At 41.0% G+C, this 26575-nt stretch overlaps 1 protein-coding gene across 46 annotated transcripts in view; it reads left to right on the top strand.

Annotated features, from left to right (window-relative positions):
• Positions 1 to 26575, top strand: part of LOC144799531 (uncharacterized) — a 5513712-nt gene that overhangs the window by 1867916 nt on the left and 3619221 nt on the right. For 45 of the 46 annotated variants that reach the window (XR_013603860.1, XR_013603862.1, XR_013603865.1 and 42 more), the window contains one exon: positions 5658 to 5714. The exons of the other annotated variant lie outside the window; for it this stretch is intronic. Coding sequence is in view for 42 of the 45 variants with exons in the window: in XM_078671256.1 (XP_078527382.1) it covers positions 5658 to 5714 (57 nt within the window). In the remaining 3 variants the exon portion in view is untranslated. The remainder of the gene's footprint in view (positions 1 to 5657; positions 5715 to 26575) is intronic. 46 annotated transcript variants of the gene reach the window in all.

The raw sequence follows: 26575 nt of genomic DNA, 5'->3' as shown, positions 1-26575 counted from the left end.
TCCAAAAGTGTTGAATTACAGTCAATGCAACAGTAGGGAAAGTGTTGGATGTCGGAGGAGTAAAATATACTATTCCCACTCCACTCCTCACTACAATAAGGAAAGTGCTGGATGTCGGAGCAGTATAATTTACTATTCCCATGCCATTCAGTAGTACTACAGTAAGGAAAGTGTTGAATTTCGGAGGGGTAAACTTTACTATTTCCACTCTAGTGAGTGCAACAGTAGGGAAAGTGTTGGTTTGCGGAGGGGTAACATTTACTATTCCCACTCCATTCAGTGCAATAGTAGGGATAGTGTTGGATTGCGTAGGGGTAAAATTTACTACTCCCACTCCATTCAATATAACAGTAGGGAAAGTTTTGGATTGCAGAGGTGTAAAATTCAATACTGCCACTGCACTCTATGCAGCATTTTAAACTGCCTATTTCACTTCAAATGAAATAAATAATTTCGAAATTATAGTAAATAACAAAAAATACAAATATTTAAATATTATATATATATATATATATATATATTTATATTCAAGTCAAAGATCTTTATTCGGAAAAAAATATTTTTATATTAACAAATTACACATTTATTACAATGTTAAATATATATTATAAATTAATACAAACATTATTTCTTATTACAATACCTAAATCTATTGTCAAAATGATAGGAACCAATAAATACAATATTATTTACAATTAAAAAGCATAACACAACACATACAATAATAAATTACTATTGAAAAAGTTACCCTTTTTAATGTTGTTGCTTGCATAACTTTCTAACCTATACCTTTGCAAGCTACACACCACACATCTAAATTGTATATATAAATTTATAATATTCACACATTTTACATAATTAAGTATCTAGTAATATATTCATTCTAATTACCTACTAATTAAACAATTACATTTAATTACCGTTCCACCCTTTATCCATACAAAGCAAACAACCCACAACTAATATAAACATTTAAAAAATGAATGAGCAAATTTACATAATTAATAACCAATTATACTAATAATATTACTAATTAACTCAAAATAAATTAATTATATTTAATTAACTTTCCACCCTTAACCCCTACAAATGCAACTCACTCATATAACATAAAGAATATATTAATTATATATTTACATCATTAATTATCATTCAAACAATTATAAAAATTAACAACATTTATTAAGTATTATAATTTCCTACACATCCTTTCCCCATTCAAAAACCACAAAACCTGCCCCCCAAAAATATATTACAAAACTTACATCATTAATTATTAATAAAATAATTATTTATAATAATAAATAATTTTTAAATAATTATAACTAATTTGCTTCTCACACTATACCCATACAAAACCCACAACCCACACGCTAAATTTAACTTAGAAAAATTTATTTATACTATTAACATGAATACTTATCAAATAAATAATCATAAATAATTAAGAATAAATAAATAATAAAGTATAATTAATTAAGTTCCCACCCCGTACCCTACAAAACAGAACACGCACGTCAAATTTAAAAACAAGAAAATAATGAGACTATTTACATTTATAAGTATAATTTAAACAATTAATAATATTTAAAATAATTATAAATTATAATTAATTTGCTTCCCACCACAAACCCAAACAAAGCCCTCAACTATCACCAAAAACTTAAAAAGAAAATGTTTTAATTATATAATTAGCATAAATAATGATCAATTAAGTAATTAAAATTAATTTAAAAATATTTATTAATTGATTATAATTAATATACTTTTCTCCCTATGCCCCTTCAAAACCCTCAACTTGCACTTAAAACGTAATTTAAAAAAGATATATACAATTAACATAAATACTTATCAATTGAATAATTATTATTACTATTTAAAAATATTATTAATTATTTTTAATTCATTTCATTAATTTACTTCCCACCATAATCCCCGATAAGCCCCACAACCTGCTATGGAACTAAAAATAACAAAAAAACGATTACATTACATTTAAAAGGTGTACCCTTATAAGTCCCTGGTATATAGTGCTAAGGTACCCAGGGCATATGTACAACAGGGGTCTCCCATGGGCTGCAGCATCTATTGTGCCACCCATGGGAGTCTTTTTAAATTCCAACTACATGCCACGACAGATATAAGTTTTCTTATAACTGAGGTCACTACACTTAAAACCTATAAGTTATCCCTATAGTAGGCCATTCAGTCCTGAGGGCAGGGTGCTTGATTATAAGTGTGAGGGTACCCCTGCATGAGTAGGACACGTCTACAAACCCCAGAGTAGATACTCCAGACTTTGTAAGTGCGGTCAGTCATTTTAAGCCATTTTGGCCCTAATAATGATGTCTGGTGGATTTTTCGATGTTGGAAATGGTCGACCATATATTGATGTTCCCGAACATCCTATTATGATGCATCCTCACATGGTGCGGTCGCAAACTTTCATTTCGCTATGGGTGCTTGTGCAGCAGTCGAAAACAGGACGCAGCACAAGCTCCCATAGAGAAATGGGCGTCCCTTTAAATCCATTTACAGAGGGGCACCATAGGTGCCATCCAGGCCCCCAACTGGAGGCATGGGGGCCCAACTAGGGCCCCCCCAAGTCGCTTTCCGACAAGCTTTTCATGGCGGAAAGTCCAACATGAAAAGTCTGTCGGAAACCGACATCCTAATCCCAACGGCGAAAACACCATCCGTAAAGGGATTATGAGCGGCCTCCGACTGGTCCTTGGGCGTCTTGAGACCAATGGGAAGCCAGTCAGTCCAAATGGCTAGTTTAAACTATGGCTGCCTACATTGTGATTAGGCGGTCGACTTTAATGAGCTCCAAAGTGGACATCAGTCATTACAAAATGTCTAACTATATAATGGCTACACCGAATCTGCTCATGTTTGGTATCAAACATGTTAGAATCATACCCCAACACCGATTCTGGTATTGGAGGTATGATCCCATGTACTTGAGGGCCTCTAGGGAAGCTCCCTGAACTCCCAGTTACAGGCTTTCAGGATCTGCCAGCAAGCTAGTGCTGTTGGTGACCACAGACACTGTTCTGCCCTTCAGCTTCTGTGCTGCTCTCGAGCAGGGGAAGGTAGAACAATAGGTTTCCTGCCACAGGAAGGTGTGACCACCTCCCAGACAGGAATTAGTGCATTGGGCTGAGGTAGAGCCGTTTTCCAGAGCCACCAGACTGAATTGAAGGGCACATTTGGTTCCCTCCTTGCATACTCGGGTTTGGTTCTCTTAGTTCCCTCTCTGGTACAATAGTGGGCAAAGGACAGGAAGGTATCCTCCCCTCTGTCCAGTTTCTCCTTTGGGAGGGACCCCTAGGTCGTTCCAAACCTTTGCTTGGGTGTTTAAGGGCTCCCCTGTGGGTGAATGCTTAGATTTGTTGTGGAACAAGATCCACCTCTGAAACCAAGACACTCTACGACTGCCTGGACACTTGGACATTGTTGGACTTCTCCTGTAACAGAGACTGCATCGAGGAAGACTCCTACTGCTCCTGGTCTTGCTGTTTGCAAGTCTTCTGCCTCGTCTGTGTCTATGCTTCGCTCAGTTTCCCCACAAGACCTGTGAGCATCAAGGACATACGTAGAAACATCCCTTGGAGTGAAGGAGTTACTCCCTTGCATTTGCAGGCACTGCAAAAAAGCTGATTGGTCTGCTGCTCCTGTTAGGCTACGGACTTCCAGAGGCTCAGCAACGAAGGTGGTGGTTCTGTGGCTCTCCAGAGGACTGACCTGTCTTCTCTGGAAATTGGAGGACAGTATCCCTCGTCGGAGCCACTGGTACCAAACCGTATGCACCAATTCAACTTGCCGTTGCCAAGGCTTTATGACTGTGCTCTCCAGAGATCTTGAGGCTACAAATAGCTCCTGCCTCCAGCACCTCATCCCTTGAAGATCATTATCCTCATTGCATCCCTTGCCCCATCTTTGGTGAACTGCCTGAGGTCCTCTTGCAACTCCTCTGCCTTCAAGCTGTTGGTATTCTAATGGGTCTTCTTCTGCGTTGGTAGGCTCCCCTGCTTACTCAGGTCCTGCTCTGACTCTCCTGCACTTAGTGAGTCCCTTGGACTTTGCTAGTGCCAACAATTGCATCTTGTCATCTTTCATGCCAGTTGCAGCTACCAAGACTTGTTGGTGCTCCTGCCGCATACAAAACACCTAGACACCAACATCCAACATGGGACAGCTAGTATATAGCTTCTGGTCATCCTCAGCATCGCCTGGTCCCACAGCTGCAGCGACAACGTCCTCATCAACTCTCCTGGCCTCCCTGCCAAGGGGGAGCATTGTACTTTTGTGCCTCCTGGTCACCTCCGTGTGGCATAGGCTCTGTCCCGTCTGCTTGCAGGTTTTCCTCTACAAGAATTCCACTGGTCATCTTCAGAGACTTCTCCAGAGGCCTTTCTTCCCAAGTCTTCCATTGTCATCTATGTGAGGTTCCAACGTCACATCACGCCTATGCACACTTCTTCCAAGGTGCAGGCAACCTTGTTCCTGGAGCATCCACGGGTGGGGTGGCTCCACAACCTTCCATCTTCCAAAAGGTTTCTTCAGCGTATTCTGGAAAGGGTTCTTTTTCTTTAAAACTGCAACCACAACTTCTCCATTGACTGCTACTCTGACAGCAGCTGTGTTTCCACACTGCACACAGCCTACGTGGGGTTCCTGGTTCTCCTAGCTCCACTGAGTCCTTTGGTCCAAGACCTGTTCTTCCTTGCAGTTCCCATTCTACTTCTTTAGTATATGGTTTGGTCTCCCCCTGGAGACCAGTGCATTGTTGTGCTACCTACCTCCTTTCTTTAAAATATTTCCATGTGTATTGTCAATATCTCTGGCTAGAACTTATACCAATGTTATAGTGATTGAGTTGTGTAATAAATAGATTTATTTTTCATAAACACTGGGTGGTTCTTTTTCATTTCATCTACATTGATTAAATGTGGTAAAACAAGCTGCTATACACTCCTTCAAGATAAGCTACTACTTTGAGAGCCAAAGGTTAGCCAAGACCACTAAATACACAAAATGATTAGATTGATTTAATAAGTCGGACATTTGTATAAAGAGGTGTATGTTTAATTTTGCGTGAGTGATTTTCAAACAAAGTTTAGGACTTTAAAATGCCAGATTGGAGGACCACCAGCATCACACTTAGAACTTAAGAAACCATGACAAACATTTGTAGTCAAATGGCACGTGCTTTATCATGATTGTAACTAAGAACTGTCAAGGTAGTTTAGCCTGATGTTTATTTAACTATGGACATAACAACTATTACAGCTGTGGTGTGTACACTCACCTTCCTATTTATTCTATGCATTTAATATAAAGTGATAACGTTTAGAGAAAGTTCAGTTTTTTCCACTTGTATGTGGAACCTATTTTTCATTTTCATTCAGGTCGCTAGCTCATTTCTTTTCTTGGCATTCACATTACAGGTTGGTCAATTCCTATATTCACTTGTAGAATAAGTCCTTTGAGATCAGCTGTTGGGTGGAAGACACAGCTGTTTGTCCTATGGTTGTGTACTTTACCTGAAAAAAGACACTGCACAAACATTCCCTATTAGTGGCAAATGTGTCTATCTTTAGTATCTTCTTGCTTGCTCAGCCCACTACATTTTAATTTTTTTTTCCACACAGAATGAGCGCACTCAAGAAGATCGTCGAAGTGAACCATCAGATTGGAACCAACGGCAGGTAGGCTTTCCAGACTTTTTTTGAATTTTCTGAAGATAGGGAAAAATTCAGGAGATCTACCTTATGAGAATCGGTAAAACACATGCGTGTGGTTTACATACCTGTTGATGCAAAATCCACCATTTGATCTGTTATGAACTCCTGCAAGACTTGAAAGCATTTATGAGATCTTCCAGAGCGCTCCTAGAAGCCTTCAGGAAGACAATTGGGACGCTTTGCTGCCAATGGCATCCAATCGCCAGGTGAGCTTCACATTATACCAGATTCCCTGATGAGTCCTACATGTGGTTGCCTTGACTGAACTAGTCATAAACAAGTAGATAATTTACAGGTTGGCGAAATGTATGAACTGTAAATGAGTGGTTCTCCCATTACTTTAAATTTGCAGTTCCTCTACCTCATTTATTGCAGGGCTTTTAAGACATGAACCTCCACTGTATGCTAGTTGGATGTGCTCCCATGCCCTCAGTTACCTATCTCCAAGTTACTCTAGCATCCTGGCATTCCTTGAGCCCCAGCACCCACAAAAATCTGCATGCATGCTGAGGACCAGACCATATATTAACCCAGAATCTGGCTTTGAGGTTAAGTATCGGGTGTGAACATTGTACCCCTTTGGCTACAGAAGACACAAGTTAGTTGGATGTGCACCCATGCCCTAAATTAGCAAGTGACTCTGGCATTCTGGATTTTGTTTTGCCCCAACACCCACAAACATCTGCGTGCTTGCTGAGACCCAGACCAAAAGTTTAAACAACCTGGCTCTGAGGTAAGGTATGGTGTGATAACTACCATCTGTGTTCCTGAAACATGTTCAGTGAGTGGTGGTGGCAGCATACACTTTTGAATCATTAGCAGGGAACAAGCCTTTTTCTATGCTTCCAGATCTGAGTGTGATTCCTACAGTTCTGCGTGTGTGACAGTTCCCCTATTGTGTCATACTCAGATCATGCACTATCATCCACAGATGAGTGTCAAGTGTGTGCCATATTGTGTCTCTGCTCTAGGCTCATGGATCAACTTTGGATTGCCTTTGACATGGCATAAAATGGAGGTGCTGACATAGCCCCGCAATCAGTTGAAGTTTTTTGGTTGGATTCCTTATCCAGAGGGCAGCCCCTAGTGTTAGGATAGAGACAGAGCTGCCCTTAGAAATTAATTGAAACCTATTTAGCAGGAGTTGCTAATTAGCCTTTCATGCACATTGCCATTTGAGTGATGGTAGAAGCTCATATCAGAGTGTTGGATTCTGTTGTTAGTGAGAGAGATTTTTCTTGATAGGGCTTTAGCCTTGCAACTTCTTGAGAGTGGCTAATTCAGCACGGCTGAAGAGTTCCCGTTGAGAATTGGGGTGCTCGCTCGACGAGGAGCAAAGGCCCTATGATGAAGAATGATACACCCTTTAGAGTGTATGAAGGATCTAATTCCAAAAAGGAACCACTCCAATGGTTCTAAGAACAAACTAATCCGTTACAGCTCTTTTACATACTATCCGCCCCTTTCCACACAGGAATTATATACCAGCCAGATTACGAGTATCAGTTTGGAGCATGTATGCAGGACCACAATGCGCTATCCATCCCTCCTTTGTTGTAATTGACCTTCCTCGAGCCCAGCAATCAGCAGGCCAACACAGAAAAGCAATTAGCAAAGTGGCAGTCCCTCCTGTAGTCCAGCTTCTCTTTTTGGCAGACTCTCATTAGGACCCCAAAGTGAACTAGGGAGTAGACGTCATAAACCCAATACTTATACCCAAATGTGTCCTTGTGAGCTGATTACAAAGCCTTTGTGGTGCAAAAGTCTTCTTTTAACCCTGCTCTGTCTGCCAGCCCATCTGTGGGGGGCAAATTAGTGTTTTGTGTGAGGACACTACCCATTGAGGTGTACCTTTCAATTCCTCCTCTCCGCCTTGTCCAGGAAGACCAGTGTGTATGCAGTTGAATGCAGCGTCCTCTTCTGTACTTGCCCCTATCTAGAGGGAATGCCCAAAGTGTAGCTCTCACCCAAGCCCAGATATGTACTGGAGGCTATAAGGCACACACGAGAGCTAAAAGCAAAGAAGTTTCCTCTTTCTAAAAGTGGCATTTCAAGATTAGTAATACCAGGTCCAGCCTTACCACTAAAGAGGATTTGTCATTACCATTCCAGTGATAGAAAACATAAAGTTAATACCTCTCTGCAACCAGGAATTACACTTGAAAAGGGTAAAAAAAAAAGGGTATTTAAAAGAATTCCTAATGTTAACATAGAGACAAACAGGTCACACAGTAGTAAAAACAAAATTGGGTGGTTGTCACTACCAGGACATGTAAAACAAAAAGATAGATGTCCTACCTTTTACTTACACATCACCATTCAATTAGAGTTACCTAGGGCATACCTTAGCGGTGACTGATATGTAATAAAAGGGGAGTTTAAGGGTTGGCACTTAATTTGCAACTCCAAGCCGAAGTGGAGGTAAACTACACCCTTAGGCCCTTCAGTGGCAGGTCTAAGTAGGTTTGAAAGGCTACTTCTGTCGGCGGACACAATCAGTGCTTCAGGCCCACTAGAAGCATTTGCTTTACAGGCCCTGGGTATGTGGTATACCACTTTATGGATAAACCAATTGTCATCACATTTTAGATAAGAGCACATGCACTTTAGCACTGGTCAGCAGTGGTAAAGTGCTCAGAGCCGTAAAGTCAGGAACAACAATGTCAAAAAGTGCTCGGAGTCGTAAAGTCAGGAACAACAATGTCAAAAACAGAGAAGGAAATCAAAAGGTTTGCCGTAACCCTGCAAAAAGGACCATTTCCAGCACGTATGTAGAAAGAAAGGATATTTTGGAATGGCCAGTGAGCTTTGAGAGTGCAGGCCTTGAATAATGTGTTGGAAACCGCTGTTTTAATAAGTCGCTTACCTACAGAAGAGACACCAGTAATTGAAAGAATGCTTGTGCCTGATCAAATTCAATTTGAGTGAATGAAGTATGCTCTGATTAGACAGTTTGGGATGAGCCCAGCTTTGTACCTTAAGATGATCTGTGAGAACCCAAGACCAGATGCTACTTCATTTGAAACCCGGATCCATGTTGTGTTTGCATGATTGTAATGAGTGAGTAGGAGCAATGGAGGACAAGAATTTTAAGTTCCTTAACCAATTAATGATCACTGAGCAACTCCATGGGGGAGTACTCTACCCTTTAGGCACTACCAGTCAAAAATGAGCAAAAGGGATCCACAAAAACATGCAGTGGTAGCTAATAAGTAGTTAGTTAACAAGTTGAGCAAGGGGCTAGAAGACCACTGTCCTAAACCAAAGAGGTAGAGGAGCTCTTCACAAGTTCACTGACAAATTATTGAGTACAAAATATCTACTAGCAAAAATATTGAGTCAAAAATATAAATTTTAAATATATTGACTACCTATACTTATAATTAAAATTATAAAAAAATTGAAAACATATAATTTCCACTAATATAGTTGTCTAAAATATTAACTGTTAAATATATATAGAATTAAATAATAAACAGCAATTAAATTACATATCAATACTAACATTATCAAAATAAAATATATTTAATATTTTGGGGGAAAATATAAAAACAAAGATTACATTAATGTATATTTTTTTATCTACATACCTCTAATTGAATCATATCACTGAATTCATATTTACATTTTTTTAATACTTTTTAAATGTAATACAATAAAAAATAATATATATATATATATATATATATATATACATATATATCAAAGTAAATAAAATATTTTAAAAACAAAGTATTTTGACTACAAATAAAAAGCTCGAACAAAATAAAAAAAATTTAATATATTAAAAACAATAATAATTATAAATATTATGATTTTATATAACCAAAAACCCATTAATATAAATGTAAACCATATAAAGTAAACTACAACATTTTGAAATTAAAACATATACTATTCCCACTGCAACTCATACTGCTCGTTGGAGGCTTACCGACCTACATCGTAGATTTAAAGTCTGACTGCCTAATTACAGTGTCTGCGGTCGGAGCTTAAACCGGCCTGTTGGACTGACTGGTTTCTGATGGGCTCAAAGAGCACGTCGGCCAGTCGGACGCTGCACATAATCCCCTATTGATGGCATTTCTGCCATGGGGATTATGATGTCAGTTTCTGACAGGCTTTTCGTGTCGAGACTTCTGACATGAAAAGCCTGTCAGAAAGAAATTTTGGGATCACCAAGCAGGGCTCCTATGCCTCGGCGGTCCCCGATTGGAGGCAGGCACCTATGGCGCCCCCTTGTAAATCCATGCACCATGTGGCAGGCACCACGAGGTGCCTGCCACACGGTGCAGGAATTAACAGAAACTCTCACTCCTCTATGAGAGCTTGTGCTGCGGCCCATTTCCGAGCACAGCACAAGCTCCCATGGAGAAATGGGAGCTTGCAATTGCACCATGTATAGTCGCATTGTAATTGCAGTGTTAGGTCCCAAGACTGAGGCAATGTCAGTCGGAGGCAACTGTGACCGACATCGTAATGAGCCCCAAAGTGTTGAACTGAGGAGGCGCACAATTTACAGGTCCCACTACAGACAGTGCAACAGTGGGGAAAGTGTTGGATGTTGGAGGGGTAAAGTTTACTATTTCCACTGCACTCAGTGCTACAATAAGGAAAGTGTTGGATTGCGGAGGGGTAAAATGTACGATTTCCACTCCAATGAGTGCAACCGTAGGGAAAGTGTTGGATTGCGCAGGAGTAAGGGGTCATATGTATCATAACATTTTTTTGCAATTCCCTAATTGCAAATCTTTGCGATGCGCAATTAGGGAATCTCAAATTGTCATGCATGAAAATGTGTAGTACACTTTCTGTGATTCCTTTGGGGTCACAAATGACCTACCTCAAGAATATTAAATAATTAGGCATGTCACAATATGCGACTCCCAAGCAATCACGAAATTCACGGGGATGGTGGCCTGCTGAGATCAGCAGACCACCATGTCTGTGATTGCTTTTAGATAAAGCAATCTTCTTTTTTGTAAAGCAGCCCGTTTTCACTAAAGGAAAACGAGATGCTTTAGAAAAAGAAAAATGAAAAAAAAATCAAATTTTTTAAAAACAGGTAGTGGTCAGTGGGACCACTGCCTGCTCTCAAAATGCTTTTACAAACATTCACAAAGGGGATGGGTCCCTTAGGGACCCCTTCCCAATGGTGAATGGGGTACTTGAAGTAGGTGGTAAAATATGAATGTTTTCCGACTGCATTCATGGTTACAAAACAGTCATGCATACCGTTAGGATTCGCTATTTGGAAGGGATGCCCTAAATACACCCCTTCCAAATAGCGAATTGCAAACCCATTTTGCGATTCGGTAACAGGTTACCGAATCGCAAAATTGTGTTTGATGCATTGCAAAAGCAATTTTTGCAATCACAAACGGGACGATTAAGTGAATCAGCCCATTTGCAAGGAGAAAAATGCTTGATGCATCAAGCCCAAAATGTACTATTCCTACTCCAGTCAGTGCAACAGTAGGGAAAGTGCTGAATTGTAGAGAGGTAATGTTTACTATTCCCACTCCATTAAATATAAAATTAAAGAGAGTGTTGAATTGCAGAGGGGTAGAAATTACTATTCCCACTCCAGTCAGTACAAAAACTGGGAAAGTGTTGGATTGTGGAGGTGTAAAATGTACTATTTCCACTTCAGTCATTGTAACAGTAAGACAAGTGTTGGATTGGGGGAGCAAAATTCACTACTGCCACTGCACTCTTTAATTTTAAGGAAAACAAAGGTCCTTAGTATATCTAAGATCAAATGTAAAGGTAAAACATAGGCTACAATGGGAACTACATTTATCCACTGTCCAGCCGGACAGGGTATTTTATTTTTCAAAATGAAAACACATATAGGAATGTTCGTAAGGCACAGTCCTGTACCAAACTGGGGACACACAAGGAAGGGATTTTCAGGCAAGGGAGAGCATTATTGGCCACTTGTAGATCAGTGTTAATTTTAAGTAATGCCAAAAGAAAGTGCTAGACACAACAGTAATCACACATAATAGTTAGGTTGTGAAAACACTTATAAAAAGTCGACGTTTCGATCCCTTATGCTCTAATATGTGGGATCATCATCAGGACTGATAATTGTACATTTGCCTGCCTGGCTTGATCATTTTACAACCGCCCTGATGGGCGAGTTGTAGCCCAGGGATTCCGAGGATAGTTATGTTGAGGGATTGGTATGGAACCTCCTGCAGGGGGTAATTCCGGCTGCTTCCAAGCGGTATTAGGATGATGTCCGGTTGACCGTTGGAGTCTTAGGGATTGCTAAGTTCTTTGGAGGTATGCCAAGGACCGTGGAACCAAGGGAATCTTAGGAGTATGATGACTCCGTGGTGTTCTGAGGAACAATGCCCTTCCGTAAACTACAGGATCGCAGTTACAACAACAAATCGAACTGTGAGAATTGAGGGTCCTATGAGACACCGGCATAGCGTACTATGATTATTGAAATATTTTTAAAAATTCTTTTAAAATGTCACCACCATGCACCGCCACCGCCCACATGTATGACACGCACTGGGCACATTAATTCACAGAAACCACAATGTATTTCTGTTCACATCTCATCTCTTCACGTGCACCAAGGTCCGCTTCAAGATGGCAGAAGCCTGCCGCTGAGTTCTCTGGAATTCCACACGTAGTATGCCCCCACTCCAAGATGGCGGCCAAAACCAGTTGTCCTTCTACCATTGCCACCATCGGGATGCACGCTCATCTAGGGTGTTCTCCTGACAGTCCGTCGTAACTGTGATCCTGTAGTTTACGGAAGGGCATTGTTCCTCGGAACACCACGGAGTCATCATACTCCTAAGGTAAGCGCATATCCACCCCAGTCTGGAGCACATTAACTCATTCACAACCCCAGTGGAAACGCTAACCGACACCCATTATCCTTGAATGTTTTAGATTCCCTTGGTTCCACGGTCCTTGGCATACCTCCAAAGAACTTAGCAATCCCTAAGGTAAGTAACGCTACGACTCCAAACCTCCCCCACCCACCCGCCTCTGGCCACTCATTGTAAACCAATTGATGGCATAATGATCCTTCCATTTTCACATTTAGACTCCAACGGTCAACCGGACATAGTCCTAATACCGCTTGGAAGCAGCCGGAATTACCCCCTGCCGGTAATAACGCCTTAACTCTCCCTACTCACCCCTATTAGCACCGTCCCTCACCCCATACTGACCAAATGGTTTCTCTTCCCACCCGGGCAGGAGGTTCCATACCAATCCCTCAACATAACTATCCTCGGAATCCCTGGGCTACAACTCGCCCATCATGGTAAGACACCAGAGCTGGACCAATCGATACGCACAAGAGCACGGAATGAATGAGACCGGATGCATGCACCTTGAAAGTTGTTATGCCGTAAACTCAAGGGTCTGTTCAAAAAAGTGCTCACAATCAGTGTCCTCTATAAATGGTTAATTGTGCATGGTACTTAAACACACCGCGACACTTGTGATGAATCTCCGTTGACAACACAAATTATAGCACACGCTAAGTCGGTTCCGAATAAAATGTTTGATGTGATAAACGTTAGCTGCGGCAATGATTCTCAGATTATAATTCAGCTACCTGCTGTTCTTTCCCTTTCTTTTTCTTCCCTCTTCCTCCCCAACAGGCGGTTGTAAAATGATCAAGCCAGGCAGGCAAATGTACAATTGTCAGTCCTGATGATGATCCCACATATTAGAGCATAAGGGATCGAAACGTCGACTTTTTATAAGTGTTTTCACAACCTAACTATTATGTGTGATTACTGTTGTGTCTAGCACTTTCTTTTGGCATTACTTAAAATTAACACTGATCTACAAGTGGCCAATAATGCTATCCCTTGCCTGAAAATCCCTTCCTTGTGTGTCCCCAGTTTGGTACAGGACTGTGCCTTACGAACATTCCTATATGTGTTTTCATTTTGAAAAATGAAATACCCTGTCCGGCTGGACAGTGGATAAATGTAAAAAATAAAATAAAAAAAAAAGTAACTGCGATCCTGTAGGTTACGGAAGGGCATTGTTCCTCGGAACACCACGGAGTCATCATACTCCTAAGATTCCCTTGGTTCCACGGTCCTTGGCATACCTCGAAAGAACTTAGCAATCCCTAAGACTCCAACGGTCAACCGGACATCGTCCTAATACCGCTTGGAAGCAGCCGGAATTACCCCCTGCAGGAGGTTCCATACCAATCCCTCAACATAACTATCCTCGGAATCCCTGGACTACAACTCGCCCATCAGGGCGGTTGTAAAATGATCAAGCCAGGCAGGCAAATGTACAATTGTCAGTCCTGATGATGATCCCACATATTAGAGCATAAGGGATCGAAACGTCGACTTTTTATAAGTGTTTTCACAACCTAACTATTATGTGTGATTACTGTTGTGTCTAGCACTTTCTTTTGGCATTACTTAAAATTAACACTGATCTACAAGTGGCCAATAATGCTATCCCTTGCCTGAAAATCCCTTCCTTGTGTGTCCCCAGTTTGGTACAGGACTGTGCCTTACGAACATTCCTATATGTGTTTTCATTTTGAAAAATGAAATACCCTGTCCGGCTGGACAGTGGATAAATGTAAAAAAAAAAATTTAAAAAAAAGTAACTGCGATCCTGTAGGTTACGGAAGGGCATTGTTCCTCGGAACACCACGGAGTCATCATACTCCTAAGATTCCCTTGGTTCCACGGTCCTTGGCATACCTCGAAAGAACTTAGCAATCCCTAAGACTCCAACGGTCAACCGGACATCGTCCTAATACCGCTTGGAAGCAGCCGGAATTACCCCCTGCAGGAGGTTCCATACCAATCCCTCAACATAACTATCCTCGGAATCCCTGGACTACAACTCGCCCATCAGGGCGGTTGTAAAATGATCAAGCCAGGCAGGCAAATGTACAATTGTCAGTCCTGATGATGATCCCACATATTAGAGCATAAGGGATCGAAACGTCGACTTTTTATAAGTGTTTTCACAACCTAACTATTATGTGTGATTACTGTTGTGTCTAGCACTTTCTTTTTGCATTACTTAAAATTAACACTGATCTACAAGTGGCCAATAATGCTCTCCCTTGCCTGAAAATCCCTTCCTTGTGTGTCCCCAGTTTGGTACAGGACTGTGCCTTACGAACATTCCTATTGTGTGTTTTCATTTTGAAAAATAAAATACCCTGTCCGGCTGGACAGTGGATTAATGTAGTTCCCATTGTGGCCTATGTTTTACCTTTACATTTGATCTTAGATATACTAAGGACCTTTGTTTTCCTTAAAATTGATTGATACCCACGGTCCTCAGTTAACTGAATGGGTCCCCTTGTTTATTTAAAAAGACTGCACTCTTTAAGGCACTTGAAACTGACCATTTTATTTCAAGTAAAATAAATCATTTCAAAACTATAGTAAATAACCCCCCAAAAAATATTTAAATATAAAAAAATCAACAAAAAAATCAATTAACAAATTACATATTTATTACAATGTTGAACATATATTATGAATTAACACAAAGAGTACTGTTATCAAAATACCAAAATCTATAGTCAAAATAATAACAACTAATAAATACAATAATGTTTACAATTAAAAAGCATAACGCAATTAACACTTACAAAAATAAATCACAATTGAAAAAAGTTACTCTTTTCAATTGTATTATTACATAACTTTCTACCCTCTACCTCCACAAGCTACAAATCACACATCTAAAATGTATATTTAAATTGATAATATTGACACATTTTACATAATTAAATATCTATTAACATTGTAATAGTAATTACCTACTAATAAAACAGTTTCATTTAATTACCTTTCCACTCTTTATCCATACCAAACAAACAACCCACACCTAATAAATGAATTTAAAAATAATTCATGAAATAATTTCCATAATTATTAATCAATTAAACAAATGGGCCCTTATAACGATGTCGGTCAGAAAAACCGTCTGACCGAACCGGTAGCGGAGACATTCCACCTCAGTCTCTGACCGGCGTATTATGATGTATAGTAATCAAAACTACGACCGCGTTGGTCCGAGACGATTCCAATCCGACAACGTCGGTCGGAAACGCTGTCCCATAGGGATTCCAATCACGAACTTGCATTGGTTGTCCCGCTGATGGATCTGACACAGTTGCGGAACTAAGGCAGTTTGTGTACCAATTGGCAAGTGCAAAATACTAATATCAGCCCAAATAATGCATCAATAAGCATAGTTAGCACCAAAAAAACAGGCAAATTTAATAAGTAGACACACCGACCAATCCACCTATAAAAAAATCAAGATCCTTTTCCAACACTATACTGCAAAGAGAGAAGAAGGGAGCTCTTTCGACAGTTATTGCTGTCAGCCCTACACACACTCACACTCTGCATTCTTACACTTTTGGGGTTTAGATTCCTTCCTTAGACACACCTCTTAATTCGCCTTCACACTCACACTCACCCTCACCATGTCAAAGAAGAAGCTGCCATGTTTTACTGATGAGAAGTTGAGAGTGCTTGTTGATGAAATCCTTAGAGCAGAGCCACATTTATTTGGAACTCCAATCCAACGCCCCCATGAGCCAGAAAAATCAGATGTGGGATACGATAGTCAGCAAGGTGAACGCTGTAGCCCCCATGCTGCGTACAATGGATGATATCAAATAGAGGTGGTAAATGTCAGGAGGAGGGTCAAACGTATGGTCAGAAAAGAAAATCGGTCCACACAGCAGTCTGGTGGTGCCCTCTTGTACCACCTGTGCACTTTACTTCCGCCAGAGAGCATTTTTGGAATACCTGACGAAATGAAGTCTGGTAAGTTAGAACTTTACTTTTCATACAAGTTAGGAATTATACATCTGAAGATATCTCTGTTAAGGTTCCAGTTAGCTGCATGGAGCTTTATATTCAAACAAACTAATCGTCAAAAATCATATGAGGTGTATGTAATGTAGATAACCTGCATACCTGCAATGAAGATCAAAAGGCTCAAAACTACTGCTCAGTATACTCTTGTCCCAAACTCCCATCAAGGTCTTCTATTCCACCATGCAGCAGTGTCATCCATCTTGCCTTGCCAGTACATTTCCACTCACTGTCAGGAAAGCATAGTTACAGGTGGGATGGTTGGGCTAGTTCGGAAGGTGAGTGTAGAAAAGGCCTGACTTGCGCAGAACAGTTAACTATATTTTTAAGACATAAAGGAAGTCATCAAACTTCCATCACAGGACAGGCTCACTACCACTAACCTGTTAGGCGAACTGTTCAATTTTAAAAAAAGTCAATAGACCACATTCCATACAAAAATTAAAAGAAAATCTGAAACCACTAAAGATTTGTAACAAAATTGGACAGAAGTATGAGAGAGGTCAGAAAGTACTTCACGGTAGCATCACCCAGGGGGCTGCTGGTTGGTACTCACCAGTTTGCTCACGTATCATCATTAGTAACTTTCATGACCATAAAGAAAAGGAGTGTGTGTTCAAATTTCCCGGAGATGAGAAATCCAAAGAAAGAAAATCAGTGAAAACGCATTAATGATAGAATACCTCCGTGCTGGTGCAGCCCTATGAAGAATTGAACCAAAAACTGTTCCGGAAGACAAGCAGTTCTGAGTGGACTGGAGCTATATAGTTAATAAGTGCACTTGTGATTGGCTGATTTTAATTATAAACGTGGCTAAAAGGCTAAGCGAAGAACTGCTTAAAGAGATCCTTGAATTAGGGACACTACAATTACTGAAGCTAAGGAACTACTAACTTGTATTCAAAGTGACCTCACGGATTGCAAAACCTATATGGTGAACCAGAAGATTAAGGGTGTCAAACGCAATCTAGACTGTTTTTCACACGAATGGGCATTCCCTTACGTTGACGACAAATATTATCAGACTAACACTGAACAGGCACATTTTCAGAACTTTAAGAGGGGGGGACGTAGACAGACAAGGAGAACTCCCTACAATTGGACTTTTGACAAAACGAGTAGTAAGGAGGAGGAAGTGGTAGAACAACCATCCACATCGAACCAGAGTAGGTTCAGGTTCACACCACAGAACAGAGCCAATGGGGACCTAGGCGCACTTCTGAGGTGTTTTTTTAGGTCAGAATCAAAGGGGCAATAGAGGAGGGGGAACACAATGGGTAAGAGGCAGAGGCAGGCTCAATCAACGGCCAACATGGCAGGCATACTCACCCAGCATATCCCGCAGCAGAGGCAGAACACCTCTTTTACCAACCTGATGAATAATCCACAGCAGGTGCAGAATGCTCTTATACGTGACACAATGGATATAGTTGTTAATCTCTATGACTACTTACTATCTCCAGAAGAGTCGCGTGTCCTGAACAAAGGTCAGGGGTTTGTCCTGACACCTACACCTGACACCTTTAAATGTAGAGTTGAGTTTTATGAATTGATGAGAAAAATCAAGATCCATAAGTTCTTTCTGAACAAGGAAATGGAACCTCTATCCATATTCACTACTAATTTACATTGCCCTTCTGGGTTCCGCCTCCCAGCTCGTCAGTGGGCCCTGAGTTGTCTGTGTTTGAACAACGAGTACTCCATGATATTGAGGCATTTGAGCAGTCACAAAATAATTTCCATTTTCAAATTATGAGCAGCACTGATTGGTTGGCAGTTAAGTCTCCACAAGATAATGGGTTGATAATGATCAAACAAGCCGATAAAGGCGTGCGGTGGTAGTCCTTAATACACTGGACTAGGAGTGCGCCCTAATTATCAACCGTTAGCACTTGACCCCATACCAGAACTACAAGACACCATCAGGGCCTTGGTGGCAGATGCTAAGGAGAAAAAGTGGATAACCCATAAGGAAGCTTACTTCCTTGTGAATTTAAAACCCAGAGTGCCGGCATTCTACATCTTGCCAAAGATCACAAAGCACAGCGCCCACGGCCAGGCCGGCCGATTGTATTGGGGATCTAATCTGTATTGGAGCCGCTGTCCCAGTTTGCGGGCTTCTTTCCAAGAGAATCAGTCATTACGCAAACATCTGTTGTGCAAGACACCACTGATGTCCTTAACATCTTGGAAACAGTAGAATATGACCTCACAAGGCAATTCCTGGTAACTATAGATATCGAATCGTTGTATACCAGTATACCCCAAGATGCCACACTGGCGGCAGCAGCGCGTGCTCTAGGGGCACTCAAGTGGTTTTATGACACCCCCCCAATCTTTTGTTCTTCAGTGTATAGAACTGGCCCTCACAAGAAATTTCTTTGGATATAGAAGTCAGCTATAACTCCAAGTGTCGGAAACATCTATGGGGGCTACATTTGCGCCAAGTCTGGCCTGTATTTATGTGGGCCAGTTCGAGGAAAATGTGATTCATCATGCCTCCAACCCCTTCCAAGAGAATATTTCTCTTTGGAAGAGGTTTATTGATGATGTCCTGTGCATTTGGAACGGACCAGAGGACCAGTTACTAGCATTTTTATCATGGCTGAATGAAGCAGACAGTTGTCTGCAGTTCACTTGGACTGTCAGTAGGGACTCCATAGTGTATCTAGATGTCGATATATTAGCAGTTGACAATAGATTATCTATGACTGTCTATCAAAAGCCCACTGATAGGAATTCTCTGCTGCATTATTGCTCATTTCATCCTAGAGCATTGCGTGACAACCTTCATGTGGGACAGTTCTTGAGGTACCGCAGGAACTGTTCATCCACAGAAACGTTTATGGAACAATTTGAAGAGTTGGTCACGAAATTGAAAAATAAGGACTATCACACCAAGGTGGGTCAAAAGAACACGCAAGAGTGCCTTGAACACACCTTGTGAGGCCCTATTGGAGAGGAACATCAAACAAAAGGAACAGTGTTTACCTGTAGTCACCGCATTTGATCCGCTGTCCACCGAAGTTAGACAAATAATATGGAAACACTGGTCTTTGTTGGATACCGGGGAGAAAAGGATGCCTCCCCCTAGATTTGCCTTCAGAAGGGCTCCCAACCTAAAAGATAGGTTGGTCCATACGCACCCGATTCAGCAGAAAAAGGTGTCAGGCTTGCCAGGGCATTATCCTTGTGGTTGCTGTTCAATTTGTGATCTCAATGAAGTTACCAAGATTATCCATCTCACAAGTGGGAGAGTGTGGTATTTAAATAAATTTAGTAATCGTAATACCACACATGTGTGGATTGCATTACATTGGACGCACATCACGTAAAGTGAAGGTGCGCCTACAAGAGCACCTGAGTACTCTGAAAGCAGGGAAATTGACCACCCGCCTTGTTCAGCACTTTCAGGAACAAAAACATAACTTCAAGGATCTGAAGTGGACGGTGCTTGATGAGAGGGTGGTGTGTGATACACACAAAATTGATGATATCTTGACTAGAAAAGAGGCAAGGTGGATTTTTTCCGAGAAGGTGGACCGGATTGGCCTGAACGATTTCATTGAATGGACTAGAGTGGGTAAACAGTAGGGCCCTGTGTGAGCTTTGTAGACGTCTCCTGGGTTTTAGGTTATGCGCACCATTGGGCTTTATCTAATGTGTGTATATCAACTATTGTGCAGAACCTTGAGTCCTGAAATTAATAAGTGCTATGCAGGTTTCTGACATAACCCCATTTAATAAGGTTGTTAATATGATATGATGTGTCCCCTACCACCTCGTTCTCATTCTCAGTACAGCCTAGAATAGATGATTGAAGACTCGAAAAGAAAAAATTAGAAATTTTCGTGCTATAGGAAATGTTTAAGAATTCTTGTTTTCTCTATATGCTTTCTTTTAAATTTCTCCTGTGGGGATATAAATTAATGAGTATGCCTTTCGTCTTCTAAAACGATTTGTTTTTCTTAAAATAGTCTGCATCCCTATATTTATCAAGCAATGTACCACCACTTTAAAATAGCCGCTGTGGTACTGGGGAACTGCTGGTGAAGTGCAGGGTAACACCGGGAGTTGACTTCCGTGTCACACAAGTTTCCTCTGCCGTTTTTTAAAATAATCAGACGCTTGCGTCTCTTGAACGTCATCGAGACGGAGCACCAAGCTGAGGCAATCCGCGGATGCGGTAAGAGGGATCCAGTGTTGCGGCGCGCTCTCTGTGAGAGATGAGCACGAAGGTGCCATTTCCCCTTTACTAATTATTTTTTAACAGCACTGATATACGGGAGACGGTGGAACAGTCCACCTTGACCCGGTTACAGGCAGCATAATGAGCTTACGACTAAACTGAGAGGTTTTTTTTTCCCCATGATATGGCACTTACAGAATGTGCTTGATAGAACTGTTGTTGTAAAATTCCGATAATGAGTATGAGGGGAGTGAATGGGAACTAGGGGACTAAGGATGAGGTGGTTTGGAAAGTGCATATGTGATACCAACAGTGCGACTTTTATTTTGGTATATGTTACATTTAACACGCATGTGTTTTCAGGTTGATACTGACGACTGCAGGTATCATTGGGATAAGCAACCATTTGGCGCGGCACCCTTATAGATGTGGTTTGCAGGTACGAGGGATGACAGCAACCACTCGGTAATTATGCAAATCTAAGGAGCGGGCTTAAATGAATGCTTGAGTGCATTTTTGAAGCTAGGTGTTATTCATAATTGGCACGTTCTTCTTTTTCATTTCGCCATATAACCACAGGTCTGGTGTGATTTACAAGTGAGGTGAAGACTGGTTTCCCAATCAGCCCTGACGAAGTTGCCGTAAATAGGTTGGCAACGAAACATATTGGCCTTTCGTCTCTGAAAAATGGCCAAGCATACGCCATTCTTTGAATTTGAGGACGCACACGGCACCTAAGAAAATTATGTCTCTCAAGAGAGCCATACCCCGTTTTAATTCCGAGAAATGTATTTCTCGTTTCACAGGGACCAGTGGGCACTGAGTGACACAAGCACTCACAGGGCATCTGTATACGTTTTCACTGATTTTCTTTCTTTGGATTTCTCACCTCCGTGAAATTTGAACACACACTCTTTTTCTTTATGGTTACAAAAGTTAAAGATCATAATAGCTTGGGCAAACTGGTGAGTACCAACCAGCAGCCCCCTGGGTGATGCTGCCGTGAGGTACTTTCTGACCTCTCTCACACTTTTTACTAATTTTGTCACAAATCTTTTGTAGTTTCAAATTTCCTTTCGATACTTGTATGTAATGTGGTGTATCTTTTTTTAAAAAATTGAGCAGTTGAAGTAACAGGTTATTGACAGTGAGCCTGTCTTACTGTGAGGGAAGTTTGAAGTCTTTAAAAACGTCCTTAATGTCTTAAAAATATAGATAACTATTCTGAGCAAGTCAGGTCTTTTTGTGTCTATAAATTACTGAGTGGGTGGCGACCTGACTGTTTACCCCCTGGTGCTCCTCTTGTGTTTTTGTGTGTAGGACAGGGCCTGATTGGAGATGTAGCCAGTGCAAACACTCCTCCACCGCCCAGCACAAATAGCTCATCTGGGCCTATGGGTACCTGATAGTGAATGGAAATGTACTTGCAAGATGGCTGACACTGGTGTCTGGCTTGACTACTACTATTCTTTTCAGGGCCATCTGCTCCAAACACCATACATCAGTGTCCACTATCTTGCCAGTACATTTCCACCTGTACCAGCCATCTTGCAAGCACACTTCCATTCACTGTCATGTACCATAGGCCCAGATCAGCTGGTTGGGCAGGCAGGGGGAGGAGTCTTTGCTACCACTACAACTCCCATCAGGCCCTGTCCCACACACACCTTCCCACCCTGTTCAACCAGCTCCCCTGAAACAATGCTTTCCTGACAGTGAGTGTAAATGTACTAGCAAGATGGCTGATACTGGGACCTGGTGTCTGAGTTGTCCACAAATCCCATCTAGGCCTTATGCTCCAAACACCAGGCCACAGTGTCAGACATTTTGCTAGTACACTTCCACTCACTGTCATGTACCCATAGGCCCAAATGAGCTGGTTGAGCTGGGTGGCAGGAGGAATGTTTGCTATCACTGCAACTCCCATCAGGCACTGTCCTACATACACCTTCCCAACCAGCCCCCTTGAAACTATGCTTTTCCAACAGTGAGTGGAAATGTACTATCAAGATGGCTGACACTGGGGTCTGGTGTCTGACTTGACCACAACTCTCATCAAGGCCTTGTTCTCTAAACACCATGCAGCAGTGTCAGCCATCTTGCAAGTACATTTCCACTCAATGTCAGGAAAGCATAGTTCCAGGTAGGCTGGTTGGCCAAGGTGGGATGATGAGTCTTTGAAGGTTTTCAAAAATCCCATCAGCACTTTGAACACCAGATCACAAAATAAATTATCGTTAAAGTAGCAACAGAACCATTGAGAAAACATCTAACTATTGAGCTAAATTGAAAACTCCATGAGCTGTGTATGCACAACTCTAAACAATTACACATTTTCTTCCTTAGCGGGATTCAATCTAGGATCCTGGTTTGAAAGCAATACGTACTTCACTCACATCATGACTACAACATTTTTGATAAATAAACATAATGTGAGTAAGGAAGGCAGTGACACCTATGTGCCTGCAGATGCATAGACTATGCCCAGTACACAGGCTGCACAAACGAAAACATTTTATTTTACGAGTATGTATGTCATTGACATTCTACAGTTGTGGATCACACTCCTTCACCAGTGTTAACTACAGAGTGTCAGGTACAAGTCAATGTGAGTGGACATATCATGAGGAAAAACCAGAACATGGCCATTTATGCACATAGGTGGAGCTGATCACCAATACACAGCTTGTAAAAGGTGCATTGTTCATGCTAAACGTAGGCTACGATCATGGATAAAGGAGGAAATCATTCCTCTTAAACAGTTTCTGGGTCCAATCATTGACGTAATAGGAAGTATTTGAGGTGCAATGGACACATACTTAATTGACTGTGTTATTTCTGTACCCACAGCGTGAGCTGAGAACACTTCCATGGCCAATGATGATGACAGCCAGGCTCAAACTCCAAATGAGCTCACTAGCGTTGAGGACTCTCCTGTATCCTCGGACGAGGAGGAGCAACCAGGCCTATCCGGTTTGGGTCAGCAGACAGCACCAGCATGTCCAGCAGGATCAGTAGCAAGAATTCCTGCATCAGTTAGCAACACTCAGCTGACCACTACCCTAACAGGCACAGCAGCCAGGGAAAACAACACCAGCACAGCAACACTGAGCACTCTGGAGTTGACAGACAACAACACAGTCAATGAGGAAGGAGGTTCAGGGTTGACTTTGCCACCGTAAACCGTGCATGCCCGTGGGGGTAGGGATGGTGGGAGGGGTCATGTTGATCCACGCCATCAATCAGCTGGTGCTACAGATGCCCTTCCAAACCTCTTCCGGGTACGTGATGACTACGAGGGGTACCAGGGAGCAATGGGCCAGGTTGAACAAGACTTTCAGAACATTAAACAGCTGTCGGCCTCCCAAGACTGAAAACTAGAATGTTTTACCCACCAAATAGATGAGGTCATAGGGGTGCTGAGGGATATGAGTACCAGCCTCTGCCAGTTATTTTTGTCAGCAAAGTTCCCCTTCCTGCATGCCTACGCCATCCGTGCTAGCAACGTCTGCACAAGCCACAGGGAGGGACTTTGAGTCAGGCGGAGATTCCCCCAGTTCCCCCACCTAAACATGCGAAGGGTCATCCAAAGAAAAATAAGGGAGAGTCAGATGGCAATGCACCACTCCCAGCAAGTAAAAAAAGGTGCACATGATATCATCTGTTGTGTGCTGAGTGTTCATTGTGTTGACTGTCCAGACAAACTGTTCCACATCTGATGGAGGTACAAAGTTGCACTTTGCACTTGGATAACTATAGCTAGGCTCTTTTGGATTTCATCAGTGAACACTCTCAACACCAATCATCAATTTTTTTAGTAGAACATCTCTATTGTATGTCATCACCTATGCACCATGTATGTCAAAATAAACCACTTTACACATCAATGCTAGCTCATGTTGTGACTTTGACTTCAAACTCAATATGTTGTTATCCCCTTTTTATCACAATGATGAAAGTGTCACCAACCTAGGTAATCATGTACTTATAAGTTGTAACTTAAGTGCCACAATGTAAATTAACTTTTGCACAAAAAGATATATATACACAATCTGAGTATCAGGCAAACAGTAGACCATGGTCATATCCGCAGGAAGTCAATTGTATACACAATCATCACTAGTTGCCAGCCTAATCAACAATTGTCGTTAGTCAACTATTTCATCATGTTCAAACTTAGATTATAAATTGTTTGGATGTGTGATTTCAGACAATGCACAACTCAACGTGGAACACATTTCTTATTGCCCAGATACAACATTATACCTTAACACAAACAAACATTAATGTCACACAGTAGTGAAAAGCAATAATAACAAAAATACTAAACTGTTAAAGTAGAAGGAAGTGCGTGGTAGCAATATTTCAACGTCCATGTTGGTGTCTGTCACAGCATCATATGTCTGGTGATGTCACAACTTATTAAGCCCACTCTGTAGATGACATGGCAAAGTACACTGTGAAAATAGCATAAAAATTGAGTTCAGAAATCATAAATAATGTCTCACAAGTCAGAGAAGTATGACACTTCAGCCACAATTTTGTAAAGAAGGGGCCCCTGAATCTTGGATAAATTGCCAGGACAGGGAAGTACAATTATTTAGAAAGAATCACTTGGCAAAGTGGATCACAACATATCACAGGCACATTTTATACTAGGTAAACTTTTCTTAGGCATATTCTATATTGTGCACTTACTAAAGATGACCATATATATATTTTTTTTTCCACCTCAAGACAACCTTGTATCAAAAGCATTTTTTATTTTTATTTTTTTGTTTATATTCAAAATTTTATTCAATAAGCATACATTAGTTGATTCTTTTAATTAATATAAAAACAATAAACAATTTTCTTACAGACAGATATCTGTTCTGATCAACAACATTTTTCTTTATATAAAAAACAGGTTGTCTTAATACATATCCTTTAGGTGTCAATTATTTCTCTCACATTGCATGATACATTGGTTAATACATTCCTATGTGAATTTTATCCTACAATATCTCTCTTATTGTCAATACATATTCGTTTTATTTCTTTGAAATGATGAGATTGGCGGTTTATGTTCTGGCTATGCGCGTTTCGGCTTGCGCCTTCTTCAGGGCTCCGTCACAGATTCTGTTGGCATTGGTTCTGGATTTCCCAGCACTGCTTCTCTTGTGTATGGAATATTTTTGTCTTTTCCTTTTTCTTGGCGATTATTTTATTTAAACTTTTCAAGAATCTATTCATCTTATTGTTTTTGTGATCTCAGTAGGTTTCCGTTCTCATGCGGCAAATTCTTGTATTAATTCTTCAGTGTTATTGTGACCTCTTGCAGATAGATTATCTTAGTTCTTGTTCATTTTAAAGAGAAATTGCCTTTTTGTCAACATACACAATACCTAGATCAGGGTACAAAGCGATCATAACTGATATGTTGTATTTAAAAAGGAAGCCTTCAATTATTAGCTTCTTGTTCGTTTTCTTCAAGCTGTCATGATGATTATTCTAACGCCCCCTGTAAGTCGCGTCTGTCACTTCAGCCACAACAGTGTCTTTGTTAACACTACATAGGTTTCACTGAAACACTGTACATGTAAATTTAAACATTTACAAAACAAGTCTCCAACAAATGTCAGGACACTTATCCTCCACTCTTAGGCATGCGTATACATTGTCCACCAGCTACATACCAACAAGCAATGGTGGTTAGTAAAGTCCTCTCATTGCATACTTACAGTCATGTGAAAAAGTTGTTGATAAGCTGTTGTCTCATGTCC

The sequence above is a fragment of the Lissotriton helveticus genome, chromosome 1_2, assembly GCF_964261635.1.
Source record: "Lissotriton helveticus chromosome 1_2, aLisHel1.1, whole genome shotgun sequence".
NCBI lineage: Eukaryota > Metazoa > Chordata > Amphibia > Caudata > Salamandridae > Lissotriton > Lissotriton helveticus.
This window is presented reverse-complemented; position numbering and strand designations above follow the sequence as displayed.